This window comes from Cavia porcellus, unplaced genomic scaffold, assembly GCF_034190915.1.
Source record: "Cavia porcellus strain 051 isolate PalLab524CR breed Dunkin Hartley unplaced genomic scaffold, mCavPor4.1 scaffold_19, whole genome shotgun sequence".
Taxonomy (NCBI): domain Eukaryota; kingdom Metazoa; phylum Chordata; class Mammalia; order Rodentia; family Caviidae; genus Cavia; species Cavia porcellus.
In genome coordinates, this window is record NW_026947502.1 from 6,288,222 (window position 1) to 6,300,956 (window position 12,735).

The 12,735-nt window shown below is 57.2% G+C and overlaps 2 protein-coding genes across 8 annotated transcripts in view; one reads left to right on the plus strand and one right to left on the minus strand.

Annotated features, from left to right (window-relative positions):
- The first annotated feature begins 353 nt into the window (after positions 1-353).
- Jade2 (jade family PHD finger 2) overlaps positions 354-12,735 on the plus strand; it is a 44,431-nt gene continuing 32,049 nt past the window's right edge. The window contains exons 1-2 of one of the 7 annotated variants that reach the window (XM_063230657.1): positions 354-377; positions 11,042-11,099. In XM_063230657.1, the coding sequence (XP_063086727.1) occupies positions 11,042-11,099 (58 nt within the window). In that variant the 5' untranslated portion in view covers positions 354-377. Of the gene's footprint in view, positions 378-417; positions 547-618; positions 923-1,773; positions 2,149-2,269; positions 2,418-2,750; positions 2,891-11,041; positions 11,100-12,735 lie in introns of those variants that run through there. The other 6 variants (XM_063230661.1, XM_063230659.1, XM_063230658.1 and 3 more) reach the window with 6 other exon arrangements.
- LOC134471740 (uncharacterized) lies at positions 2,408-8,814 on the minus strand. The gene is made up of 5 exons (XM_063231374.1): positions 8,793-8,814; positions 7,372-7,427; positions 3,718-3,876; positions 3,077-3,156; positions 2,408-2,838 (listed from the first exon to the last, which is right to left on the minus strand). The coding sequence occupies exons 1-5, from the start codon at positions 8,812-8,814 to the stop codon at positions 2,535-2,537; spliced, it is 621 nt and encodes a 206-aa protein (XP_063087444.1). The 3' UTR covers positions 2,408-2,534.

Below are 12,735 nucleotides of genomic sequence, written 5' to 3' on the forward strand. Positions count from 1 at the left end.
GCAAATGTGTTCACAATATTCCATCGGGGAACCTTCTTAATTGTCACATAAATGTCATCTTATGTAAATTGAATATTTATCTTCCCATGGAAGGGGTGGAGGGAAAAAGAAGAATCCACAACCTTCAGTCTCCAAGAGGGAAAGGGATTCACCCACGTGCCTTCAAAGCCAAAGGTGAGTTGAAAAAAAAATCTTTGGATCATCTTAGAGGGAGCGGGGAGGAAAAGTTGGCAGCGATGCCCGGGAATGTCAGGCCAGGCTGCGGGTCTCCCCAAACCTCCATCTCAAGGCCAGCCCACTTTCCCAGCCGAAGAGGCTCGAGGTTGCCCCCCACCCTCCCCATCCAGGAGGAGGCAGCCCTTCTTCCTAGAGAGAAGGTGAGCGCGGCGGGCGCAGCGGGGTGGGTGGGTGTGGTTCGCGGCTCCGGGAACCGGCCCAAGGCCCCGCCACCGCCGGCTAGCCGCCCGACAGCCCGCCCGCCTGGCGAGCGCAGGCTCTTCTTCCAGAAACTGCGAGGATCCGAGCGCACTGTTTGTGCACCACAAGGTCAAGTCGGGAAGAGGAGCCGGAGGAGGAGGAGGAGGAGGGGCGAGGCGGCGAAGGGTGGGGAGGGGGGCGCCCCGCTTCCGCGCCAAGTGCCAGCCCTCGGAAGTTGCCCCTCGGTTTTTAACCCTTTAGGCGACGATCGAGGGGGAAGGGGTTGCCCCGGGGCAAACTCCTGCCGGAGTCAGGATCTGCAGCTGCCCACCACTCACCCACCCATCACTGCTTTCCACACCCCCCCGGAAATGCGGGGCAGCGCCGGGCGCCTGGAGGCACCCGAGATGGGGGAGGGGGCGACGAGCCCCAGAGGGACCCTCTCTACGCACCGCCCCTCTTTCCTTGAGGTCGCCCACAATTTCAACTTTCTCCCGCCCGGAAGGTTAGTTTCCATTTGGTGTGGGTGGGGGAGGAGGGCCGCGCCCCCTCCCCCAGACCCGTGCGCGCCCCTCCCCTCCGCTCGCCAGCACTTTCTGCTCACTTCTGGCACTGCAAAACGCCACGCGATTTATTCAATTCACATATTTTAAAATCAGCCATTCCGAAACAGGGCCTGGGGCGAGGGTCTTTCAGCGCCGGGGCCCCCTCTGGGGGGTAGACGGGGTGCTCAGTGCAAACCTCGTTTCCTCCGCGAGTGTCGCCTCCAGGCTGTTATTTGCAAAGAAACGTCTTTTTGACGCAGGGAGAAATGGCAAATTTTAAGTACGTCATTAATATGGCGCCAAAAGATTTTTTTAAGTATAAGCTTGCTTTTTTTTTTTCTTTAAGGTGGCGGGGGGCGCCGCCCGGGTCTGGGGTGAGAAGGGGGCGGAGTGTGAGCAGAAAGTGTGAGTGAGTGGAGGGGCGGGGTGTATGTGTGTGTGTGTGTGTATGTGTGTGTGTGTGTGTGTGTGAAGTGTGAGCAGACCTGACGGGACTTGCACGGGCGCAGCAGCCGCTCGGGCCCGGCCCTGGGGACAGGGCGGGCTGGGGGCACCCCAGAGTCCACGAGGAGTCCGGGCCCCGGGTGCAGGCGGGCCGGGGGGCCGGGCAGGGCACCCTCACCCCCACCCCGGAGCCCGCAACGCTACCTGAACTGGCGCCGGAGCCAAACAACTGGGGGGGGGGGGGCCGCCGGGGGTGTGGGGAGCAGAGATCCGAGTGAATTAGAAAAAAGTGGCTACTCCCCCTCCCTCGCGCCTCCTGCCCGCCCCCACCCCACCCCCACCCCCACACATTTTTTTTTCTAAAGAGATCACAAGGAAGTCTTGGTTTAAAAAGAAACAGAAACATACACAGGGGGTTGGTGAATGGTGCCGACCGCGGCCATCGCAGTTGGAGGCTATTTTTGTGGGGGGTGAGTAGCGTCCATGGAGTTACTTTGCGCCCACTCCTAGCGGCACCGGCTCGGCTCTGGCGAGCTGACCGTCCCCAGCAGGGGCGCGGGGCCGGGGACGCCGCAGGCCGGGCCACCTCCCTCGCCACGACCCCGGATGGATGTGCGCCCCCCGCCCTCCCTCCCGCGCCGGCCCCAGGAGCTCCTGGTTTCGGGAGCATCCTTCCCGCGCCGGCCCCCGCCGCGGCGCGTAGCCGAGGGCAGCGCCCCTCGGGAGGGCACCGCGGAGCAAGGTAAGAACCAGCCCCAGGCGGATGGGCCCTGCGCATCTCCACGGCATTATTTTGTATTTTTGCAACAGATCTGCCAGCGCTCCTAGCTCCCTCGCTCTCTCTTGCTCGCTCGCTCCCTCTCTCTCTCGCTGGCTGCCTGTTCTAGGAAGCCAGCGCGGGGGGTGGGGGATGCACAGCGCAGGGGAGAGATTGCGCATGTTGGTCAGTCGTGTTTTAAAGAGTACAGTGCGGGGAGCTTGAGAGGGGCGCAAGCAACAACTTTTGGAAGGGTGAGCCTGGCGACCTTCTTTATTAATGACTGCGGCAGAGCGCCCCTGGGCCGGCGAGGGGGCGCGGGCGGGCGGGGGCGCGCCGGGGCTGCAACTTGCCTCGCGGGCTCCGGCTGGTTAGAGGGGCTGCGGCTGGGGCAGGGTGCAGGGGGAGGTTGAGCGGCCGGGGCGGGGGCTCGCAGAACCTGGAGCTATCACCCTTCCTGTCGCCCCGAGTTTCATTTTGTTGATACGCAGCACGTCCGGGCGCCGAACCGGGCTGAGCCGGTGCACATGACCCCGCGCTGGGCTCACGTGCAGCCGGTCCGGTCCCAGACACCTTCCGGGGGCCACCGCCTCCGCTCTGCGCCCCCTCTCCGGGCTGGGTGCACGCGGGCGCTGCACGCGGGGGCAGCATGCTCGGCTCCTGGGCTCAGAGGCTCTGCACAAATTAGACACAGTTTTTTTGGAGGGGCGGGGGACACCTTTTTCAGGTGAGTGGAGGGTGCGCAGCCCCCGTACCTGGGGCGCGGGCTGCGGTCGGGGACAGCGCCCCCTCCGGGGTTGCGCGGGCAGTCCGGCGGGGGACAGGCGCTGAGAGAGTGGAAATGTACCGGCGACGGCCGGAGCGGCGGGTGTGCGCCCGCGGGGCGACGGCAGGGGGCGTGGCCCTTGTTTACCTTCTCCCAACTCTGCCGGTTCGCGTCCCGCTCCGGGGCTGGCTCTGCAGTCCCCGACCCTCCGCCTCCACCATTACACCCTGGGTGGTACAGGAAAGGTGCCGGCAAGTGGCAAACCCTACCTGGGACTCACTCACCTGACCCTCAAATGAGTGACATTGCAGCCCCCGCCCCCACCGCCGCTGCTGCAGTCCCTCTGCCGGATCCCCGGCCCCGCCCCGCCCCCGGCAGAGGCATCTTCCCGGCCTCACCTCCTCCCTGTCCCTCCCTCTTTCCCACCCACTCGCCTGCGCCTGCGGAGCGGCTCCCGTCCGCCTTCTCCCCGCCAGGGTGCAGACTTCTGGCTCCCCACGGTCCCTTCCCGCCCATCCCTCGGTTCTAAATCGTCCCCTCCTCTGGCCAAGGAATGAGAGGAGGGTCATTTTGGCGACTGGTAGCTGTTCCGCCAGAAGATGAGGATGCCTGCGAGACAGGCAGGAAGGCTTCACTCTAGCTTCCAAAGGCCCAGCCACCCCCGGCCCCGGCTCCTACTACACACCGCTGCCCGGCTTGATCGTCCCCTCCCCAGCCCTCCAGGGTTGGGGTGCCCTTCCCCGAGTCTCCGAAGCTCCTCCCCCCACCGGAGGCGTCCAGCCACCCACCTCCCGGCGCTGCCCCTGGCCGGAGCAGCCTCCTGCCCTTCCTTCTCCAGGGCCGGAGCCCCCCGCAGCTACCTCCGGCTCCTCCTCCCGGCTCCCGCGGTCGGAATCACGCCGGCGCGCCTCCAGCCTGCGGTCCCGCAGGCCGCCTCCAGGGGCAGGCTGGAGGCGCTCTCGACACTTATCCCCTCAGCCGCTGCAGCCGGCCGGGGCACTTTTTTACCAGCTTGGCCGCAGGCCTCGTGCGGGGGGCTGGAGAGGGGGAGGGGCGCCAGGTTTCTTTTTTGCCAAGGGCACATTGCAGCGGGCATTCTTGGTCTCTGCAGTTTTCCCAACCTCGGTTCTGGGCCTAGCACTGGCCGGTTGTCTTCTGTGAGATTCCGAGGCATAAACTTTGATGCAGGGACAGCGTGGGTGAGTGGGTGGGTGTGGTCATCGGGAAGGGTCAACGCTGGTAGTCAGAGCCCTCCCAGAGGGGAACAAGGAGGGACCCAGCTGGCCTCAGCTCTAAACCCAGATGAACTGTCAGGCTGCACCCTTAAGTTTAGATTTGTACCACCAGAGAGGTGGTAGGACCTCCAGTGCCCTTCTAGAGTGGCACTGACGCTTTTCACTGGTAGGATTCCTAGTAGGACATTTGGCTAAAGGACCAGACAGAGAGCTGCCAACCAGTGCTGGCCCCGTTTCCTGGGTTCCCGGGATGCTGCTTGTCCCTCTGCCCTGACTTCCTTCCTCACCTTAGGAGGGCCCTAAATAAATGCACCATCCCCTCCTGTCCCAGTCGTCCTCAGGCGGGTTGGGACTCGCCGAGCTAGAGCCGTCTACCAAGCAGAGGAGGAAAATAACAACAGAATAACTGAAAGGAGGGAAGGAATGAGTAATGAAGCTGACCCAGGCAGGAAGGAGGGCTTTCATGTTTAAGCGATGATATTTGCTTTTTAGGTCACAGGCTGCAAAAACAGGCTTTGATCCGAAGTGGGCGAATAATTTATTGAGAAAGTCTGCATGGTAGGGAAAAAAGAATGTTTGTTTGATCTGGAGCCCTCTCTGTTGTCCTGAGTGCTGTTGGCGTTGTTTGGAGTGGAAAAGCATTTGGTTCCAGGGTGAATGCTCCTCCAAGGGAAGTCCTCACCCAGGGCAGCCTCACCAGGGCAGCAGGACATAGTGTTGGTTTTGAAACTGGCCAAGGGTCTCCCCAGCACTTTTGGAGATGAAGTGTTTAAGGACAGAGCTGTTTGGGTTCTGGAGGCAGCAAATGTTTCCAGTATGTTTTCCCATCAACATGCTTTTCCTTTCCATAAATTGCTTGGCCAGAAGGCCAGCAGCACCAATCCAAGAGGCTGTCAGCTGTCTCTTCCGTTTAGCTTTCAATGACAGGTGACAGGGAAACTGCCCCGCCCGGGCCCCAGATGCACCTTGAGGTCTAGAAGTTAGGCCTTTGACACTGATTTCCACATCTTTGAGATTGTGGGCAGGATATTCTGGTTAAAACTGGGATTTCACTTAACGAAGAAGGCTATTTTCTTGTCTTCAAGGCAGAGAGATTTTTGGTCCAGATTCTTCATAACTCATGCTACAGGCTGTCTGGGGACCTCTGGATTCTTGAGGTTCTCCTGAAGGAGACCAGGATAAAGACCTGGGCAGGACACCCCTGGTTTGCTGTCCCTAACCAAGAGTCCTTACCATGTAGTTCGCAGGGCATCCAATTACCGGTACCTACGTGAAGTTTAGGAGCCTGAACAGATTGGTCCTAGGAGCTTCAGGAATTAGGAATACCCCGCCCCACCCTGGGTATTGTGGGCCTGGATATCTGTGTGCTACCCACTTAAGGGTAAAATGTCAGCCTTGTTTTGAAACCTGGCTGTTCAGTTAACTACCTGACGCAGCTCCGGACCTCAATTTCCTCACTTGCCAATGGGATTAATGACAGTCTCTACCTCACGGTGAATGTAGTGTTATATTATAATTACTAATAAGCAATATATTGCATAAACTGTGCCCAGGGCTAGTGGTGTAGCCCTTGCCTAACACAAGGCCCTGGGGTTTCCATTGCCAGCATTGCAAAGAAAGAAAGGGCAGGAGAGAAAGGGAGTGACCCAAAAGCAAGGCTGTACCAGGCCTTAATTAGTATTAACCATGTCTTACTACTGCTAGTGACCTGGGAGGACCCTGAGTGTAGTTTGTCCTTTGATGTTTCACCTTTAGACTGGGCCGGAGAGTCATTTCCTTTCTCTGGAGAAGCAATCAGATGCCAGGGGCAGTCAGATATGGGAGCGAGCCGGCCAAGCCATGGCCTTTGGAGGGAAAGAGTGGAAAGTCCTGAAGGACAAAGCCGACAGAGCTGTCATTCCCTCAGGGTCCCCTTGGTGTGACCCGGGAACCCTGGAGGCTTGGAAGGAAGGCTTGGATGTGTCTGGGAGAGCTGGGACATTTGGAGTGGCAGGCGGGCTCTGGTAGCTCCCCAGGCTTGGAGGAGAAAGTCTGAGAACTAGTGTGGAGAAATCCCGGCAGGAGCCCTCCCTCTACCCCGTGTGCACAGAATCATTTTTGTAACTGCAATTACTATCCCCGAGAAGGCATTAAAGTTAATGAGAGATAGGAAAGAGTGGGGCTCTGACCCCTGCTTCCAGCGGTTTAAAAGTGAGCAGCTCTTGTTTTCTGAGTGTCTGGCCTTCCCGACACAAGGAGGCTCTGAGGACAGGTTTTCCAGCCGAAATATCATTAAATTGTATTAGCATCTTATTACACACACGCCTTAGCGGTCTGCCTCAGACAGGGAGAGTTTTTGTTTCTCTTTGAAAGATTGTGTCTGGAATGGTAAATTGCCCTCCCCCACCCCCTTTTTGGAGGAGGACGAAATCCTGCTGTGTGTGGTGGTGGCAGGCCAGGTCTGTGGCCCCTGGAGAGGAGAGGCGGAGGCCAGGTTGGGGTGTTTAACTGCCCAGTGGATGGAGGCAGTAGCAAGCCTGAAAGGCCCACTGTTCCATGGGTCAGCTGGAAGGGCGCTAATGGAAGCTCGGGGTGTTGGGGTTTATTTGCACAGAGGTATTTACGGGGGCTGGCATTGGGCAGTGGTGTTCCAAGGCGACACTCAAGGCTCCCACTAAGACCGATGGCCTGGCTGCCAAGAAAACATCTGCCATCAAATTGGTGCCCTATTACTGAGTTGACATTGATCGCTAGCCAGGAGCTCCACCAAATAAAGTCTCATGGAAAATGTGTGAGGTCAAGACAGGGAAGGCAGGCTGTGAAAACAGGACCAAATCTTGGGCTGGGGTGTTTGCTCCTGCAGTTTGCAGGGAGGCCAACTGGGCTGTGTGGTCCCAGCACTCCCTGCTGTCCTGGGTGCAGGGGCTATGGCAGAGACGGGGAAAAACATGGTCCTTCGTGCATGCAGTGCGAAGGATATTCTACTTGTGAATGGTCTGCAGACCTTGAGTAGCAGGGGGGTAAACTCTTTTAGTTGATAAGTTGATGGGAAAGATTGATGAAGGCAAACTTGAGCCTAAACCTGAAGGACGAAAAGTCCAAAGTGTGTATACCAGGGAGAGGAACGTTACAGGCCCAGGACTTGAACTGTGGAGTCTTTGGCTTGTTTGAGGAAGTCAAAAGAGGCCAGTGTGGCTGGAAGGTGGTAAGAAAGGGGCTTGTGGTCACCGTGAACTTGTCGAAGCGAGCAGGAACCCGATTGCGTAGGGTCTTGTGGTCAGGAGCTTGAGAGTGGTCCTTTGATCAGCAGGCAGCCTTTTAAAGATGTTCGGAAGGGGCACAGAGAGACCTGATTTGTGCATCTTTGAGATTACTCTGGGGCTGGGGATGCAGCTCAGTGGTAGAGCACTTGCCTAGCGTGCGAGGAGACTCTTCCGTCTTCAGCACCACCACCACCAGCAAATAAAAAGACAGGCGACTGTGAGGAACCTGCTTTGTAGGGATGCAGTAGTGAAAGCTAGGAAAGGAAGAAGGAGCCCAGGCAAGAGATGAGATGGGCTTGGAGCGGTGTAATCAGGGAGATGGAAAACAGAGTGCGATCTGGAGGGAGGGACTGTTGAACTTGCCTGGTGGGGCAGAGCATGCGGGCAGCTCCTGCTTCCGGGGAGCACTCAGCACCCCCCAGTCCACAGGGGGCTTCTCCCTGTGTCTTCAGGCTGGGGAGGTGCAAATGGCAGGGAAAGGAGACACTGCCTTCCCTTTACAGATAGGATTTCAGGACCACTTTCTGTCCCCACACAGTGAGTGCTTGGAATGAAGAACGGATCACAGAGCTTTGGGAGGGGTTGGGGGGGCCGAGGTGAAGTGTCCCCACCTCCTTGCCCACCTGTCTTTGCTGCTTGGCCTTCTTCCTTTGGTAAAGGAGTTCCCTTTGTTGGAATGGGGTGGGAGGGTGACTTGGGGCAGAGGACCTTTTATGAGGGTGACTGGGTGCTCACTGGAGGCAGGAAGGCCTTTGCAGTGGACGGGGTTCAAAGGATAGAAGTTGCACTCACAAAACTGTAGCTTCCCTCTGAAGCCTAGTTATTATTCCAATTAAGCCACCGCCAACTCTGCTCCCTTAATAACAGCCTCCTAGGGGGCGGCCATCACCCAAGGGGTGATCCTGGCGCACTGTGGGAGACAGATCCTGAGCAAGGTGCAGGTCTGGGCATGGTGAGATGGGCATGTGTAGTGAATGAGTCCATTCCACGGCCCTCCCGTACTGTACCGTGTCACTGCCCTTTCTGCCCAAGTGTTCCCAGGTGCCACCTGGAAGGACTGTGCCCTGTAACCTGAGGCGGCCGTGGTGCTCGGTGCCAGCACCTGTGTGGAGGGCCAGCCCCAATACTCAGGGCTCCGTGCTGCTCTCGCTGAGACTCGCTGGCTGATTCTGGCCCGTGAATGTGTTTAGTTTGGCCTTTTCAAAGTGTTTGAAAAACTCTGACTCAGTTGCCAGTACTTTTAAATTCAGGAGGTTGATATAAAACTCCAGATCCAGCTTACCTCCTGGGAGGAGGTAAAACCTTGGCCTGAATAATAGGGCTGGGATTTGAACCCAGTCCTTCTCACCCATCCCCCTCCCCCTGGCCCAACTCCTGCTCCCTCACCTGAGGCCAGAGCCTTGTGCATGCTGACCATGTGCCTTTCCACTGAGCTACACCCCCAGCCCCCACAACTTCTGCATTGAGTGCTGTGGGGACCCTAGCTTGAATGTGCAATCTTTTTGGAAAGAAAAATGTAATTCCCATTCTGATTGCAGATGAAGAGGGGTGAGTGTGTGGATAGCACCACTCCCCGATTCCTGCTCCACCACTAACACGGCTCTGTCAGAGGTGGCCTTTCTTGCACACTTGACACCGGGACCTGGGAGGACAGGGAGCATCGCTGTGGTCGCTGGGTATGGTTGCCAGGCTGCTCGTTCTCCGCTGCACCGAAGGTCAAGAGCGTGGTCTCCTGAGCTAAATGCGAGCAAGTTGCTTAACCTCTGAGCTTCAATTTCCTCACCTGTAAAGGGGAAGCAGCCTTCACCTCCACCTGCCACTTGGAGATTTCTGAGGGTCCAGCAAGGTCCCAGTGTGGCACATCATGCCCCTTTCTATGACAGGAGTGCTTAGCAGTCAGCTGCTATTGCTTCTTAGGCTTCTTAGGCATCTGTGTTGCCAGCACCACCCAGGGTCCCTGAGCTTCTTGCCCTCTGGGGACTCACTGAGCAGCAGGCAGCCTCAGTAACCCTCCTGCCCTTCTGCTGGCCCACGGGGGTGGAGAGATGCTCCCATTTGAGGTCAGGTGCAAGACATGAAGGGCTTCCTGGTCTCTGCCTTATTGAGCAAATGTGCCCTGGTCTCTTTGGGGCTGCAGTAGGACAGTGACACCCCAGGTCTTAGCAGAAACAGACTAAGGGTAAGGGCAAGGGTGGCAGGCAGTGGTGGGTATTAGGTGGCAGATGAGACCCAAGCAAGGACGGGCAGCCTGGTCAGCTGGCACTTGGTGGGGCTGCGAGGCTTTCTTCCTGGAGACAGCACTCTTTCACTGAGCTTGGCTGTGGGCTATGAAGCCATTCCATTCTCAGCTCTTGAGAACGTGGTAGAAAGTACTCTAGACTTGTATCTCTGCATAGAACTCGGGCATAGACCAGCCTCGAGACCCGGCACAATTTGTCCCCTGCCGTCCCATGGGATGAGAGTAGCCTCTGCCACTCGGGACCCTGCAGGACTAGAAGAAGCAGCGGGTAGGAAGAGGTTCCCAACAGAGCAGAGGATAGAGGTGCACGCTTGTAATCCCAGCTCCTCCCAAGACTGAGGCTGAGAGCTTCCAAGTTTGATGCTAAGCCCAGGCAGCTCAGCGACTTCAGAAGACCCTGTCTCAAAATAAAAAAATAAAAAAGGCTGGGGTATAGCTTAGCTCAGTGATAAGGTGCTTGCCTGGCTTGTGTAAGCCTCTGGGCTCCTTCTCTAGCATTATACACATCCAAAAAGGTTTCCAGCTGTCTGGAGCTAATGGTTTATACAAAGACAGCTCGGCTTGGGCTTGGAGATTAGACTTCATTCAGCCTCAAAGTTCAAATCTCATTGCAGCCAGTTACGAGCAAGACAAGGCGCTGAGCCTGCTCTGAATGGAGCTAGTAGCTTGCAGTTCCTGGGTTATTTGGGACGCAAGACAGTGGGTGAAGGGAGAAATGTGTGTGAGAGACTTCCCAGTTGAGATAAAGTTGGTTTGAGCCTTTATCAGGGGAGAGACAATGAGGGACAGGAGGATCTGGTGGCCCCGCCCAGGACCAGTCACCCTGGTCAGTCACCCTGGGGTTCTGATATGTCTCAGGCAGCTGCCCCCACCTACATCCACACCCTGCTGGGCACCACTTTGCATTGTGCCCTTGGTGCTGGCTTATCCCTTATGTCATCAGATGGCACTGTCCTGGAAGGATCGGTCTTGTTCCTTGTCTCCTCCCCTGCCGCACACGTGCTCGTGTGTGTGTGTGTGTGTGTGTGTGTGTGTGTGTGTGTGTGTGTGAGTGTGTGTGGGGGGGCACCCTCAGGAGGGGACTGACCTGGGAACGGGTTTTCTGCTGGGACCAGGTTTCCGGGAGTGGTGTCTCTGGCCAGACCTCTGCTCCTCCGAGGGCTCTGGGTTCTGGAGACGCAGGCGAGGCCTCTGCTCCAGAGCACAGGGCCACTGTGGGCGGGCGGGGAGACTGCAAGGCCAGGAAGGAGAAGGCAGAAGGGGGCTGGGCAGAGCCTTACTTTATTCCCCTCCCTCAGGAGGGGCGCGGGTGTGGGGAGGGGTGCTGGTGGTTCTCTGAGCCGCTGAGACTTTCCAGCCTGTCTGTATTAACAGACCTGCCTGCCTCTTGTTGCAGATGGAAGAGAAGAGACGAAAATACTCCATCAGCAGTGACAACTCTGACACCAGTGACAGTAAGGCCTTCCCATCTGGGGCTTCTATGGGGAAAGCATTTGAGGCCGGGGTAGGAAGAGGCTGCCACACAGCTTGGCCAAGGAGTGCAGTGATAGAAACATAAATCGACCCAGGGCTCTCTGCTCCTGAGCTAGTTCCTATGACCCGCAGGGCCTTTCTGTGCCCTTTGCTTTAGCTCTCTTCCCCTCTAGGTCTCTACTCATTTTGCTGTGATTGGAGTAGCTCAGCTGGTCCCAGGGCCTTTGCACATAGTACTTCTGGGTGGCAGAAGAAAAAAGTCCTTTTTTGGCCTTTCTATTGAGACTTCCCTTTTAGGAAGTCTGCGTGACATCTAAAGCCTGTCGCTCTTTATTACCCGATAAATATCTCTCCAACCAATGGGAAAAGGCTTGATAAGAGGGCTCACGTCTTCTCCAGCTGCAGTCTGGCATATAGTAGGTGCTAGGTAAATGTCGACTAATGAAATTAACGGAGAAGCCCAAATTTCATGGGTTCTTGGCAGTAGACTCTCGGGTAGATCTGCATGTGGAGCAGGTGTCAGTTGGCTGCGTGAGTGTGAGGAACCATGGTGTATGGTCAAAGAGAAAATGGGGCTCTGCAATTTGAGAGCAGAGGAGACAGGGAGGTTAGTGCAAGGTGAGAGCTGCCCTCCAGTGTAAGGTCCTACAGCGGCTCTTTTAGGGGGCAGGGCAGAAGCTAGGTCTGTGGGTAGCAGATACAGCACCAGTGGGGTACAACCAGCACTGAGTGCCTTGCTGGAGGTACCTGGGTAAGGAAGCAATTGGGGCCAGGGAGGCCGAGCCTGCAGCACTCCAGACTTGTGCGTTCACCCCGGGTGACCAAGGGTGACTGCTAGGCCCTAAGGTCCTTGCTAGGTCCTCTAGTCCTATGAGTCAAAGAACACCAAGCCTGTGATTAGTGGGGTCTCTGAATCCCCTCCTGGTTCCCTGAGTTCCACAGCCCCCCGAAAGCCTAGAGGTGCTAGGACGGCTGGTGAGGTCTCAGCCCCTTCCCTTCCTCTGGGTTTCATTCACTGTCCTTTGAGTCTGACCGTGGTGTCCAGCCTGGCCAGCCTGTCTTCCCCATAGCCGGAGATGACAGCATCTGCCTTTTGTAGCTACAGCAGCTGCTTGCAGCCTGGCTCAGCAGAACCAAGACCCACAGCTTCGTTTCTTCACTTCAGCCCTTCGAAAGGGCCCGGCACATGTGCGAGTGGCCGTCTGGGCAGCCGAGCCCTGGAGCTGCATCAGGGCTGAGCCATACAAATCCCTACCACGGTGCCCTTCTCCAAGGCTGCTGCTCCTGTTTACCCAAAGCCTTGGGTCTGCCTGTGAGCCTGCTTGCTCTTCTTTGACTCATAGGACCAGAGGACCTGGTCTAGCAAGGGCCTTAGAGCCTAGCAGTGACTGCTGAGGCTTACCGAGGAATCCCCTTGAGCCGGGGCCATGCTTAGACCCCATAAGCACAATGCCATTCGAGCAGCCCATGGAAGACTATTCATCTCTGGGCCTTTGTGTGAGCTCTACATCCCTGTGACGAAACACACGTGTGAAGTGACTGACTTATTACACGGAAGTCATTGGGCTCACAGTTTGGGAGGTTTCAGTCTTTGATCCATTGGTCTCAGTAACGTAA

Bases quoted from the DNA above. Each gene is read 5' to 3' on its own strand.
- LOC134471740 (XM_063231374.1), bottom strand. From the start codon at position 8,814: ATGCACAAGGCTCTGGCCTCAG. The intron at 3,157-3,717 runs GTGGGTGGCTGG...TGTACCACCCAG, and splicing joins GCCAGGGGCAGCGCCGGGAG to GGTGTAATGGTGGAGGCGGA. The intron at 2,839-3,076 runs GTAAACAAGGGC...TAATTTGTGCAG, and splicing joins ACCGGCAGAGTTGGGAGAAG to AGCCTCTGAGCCCAGGAGCC.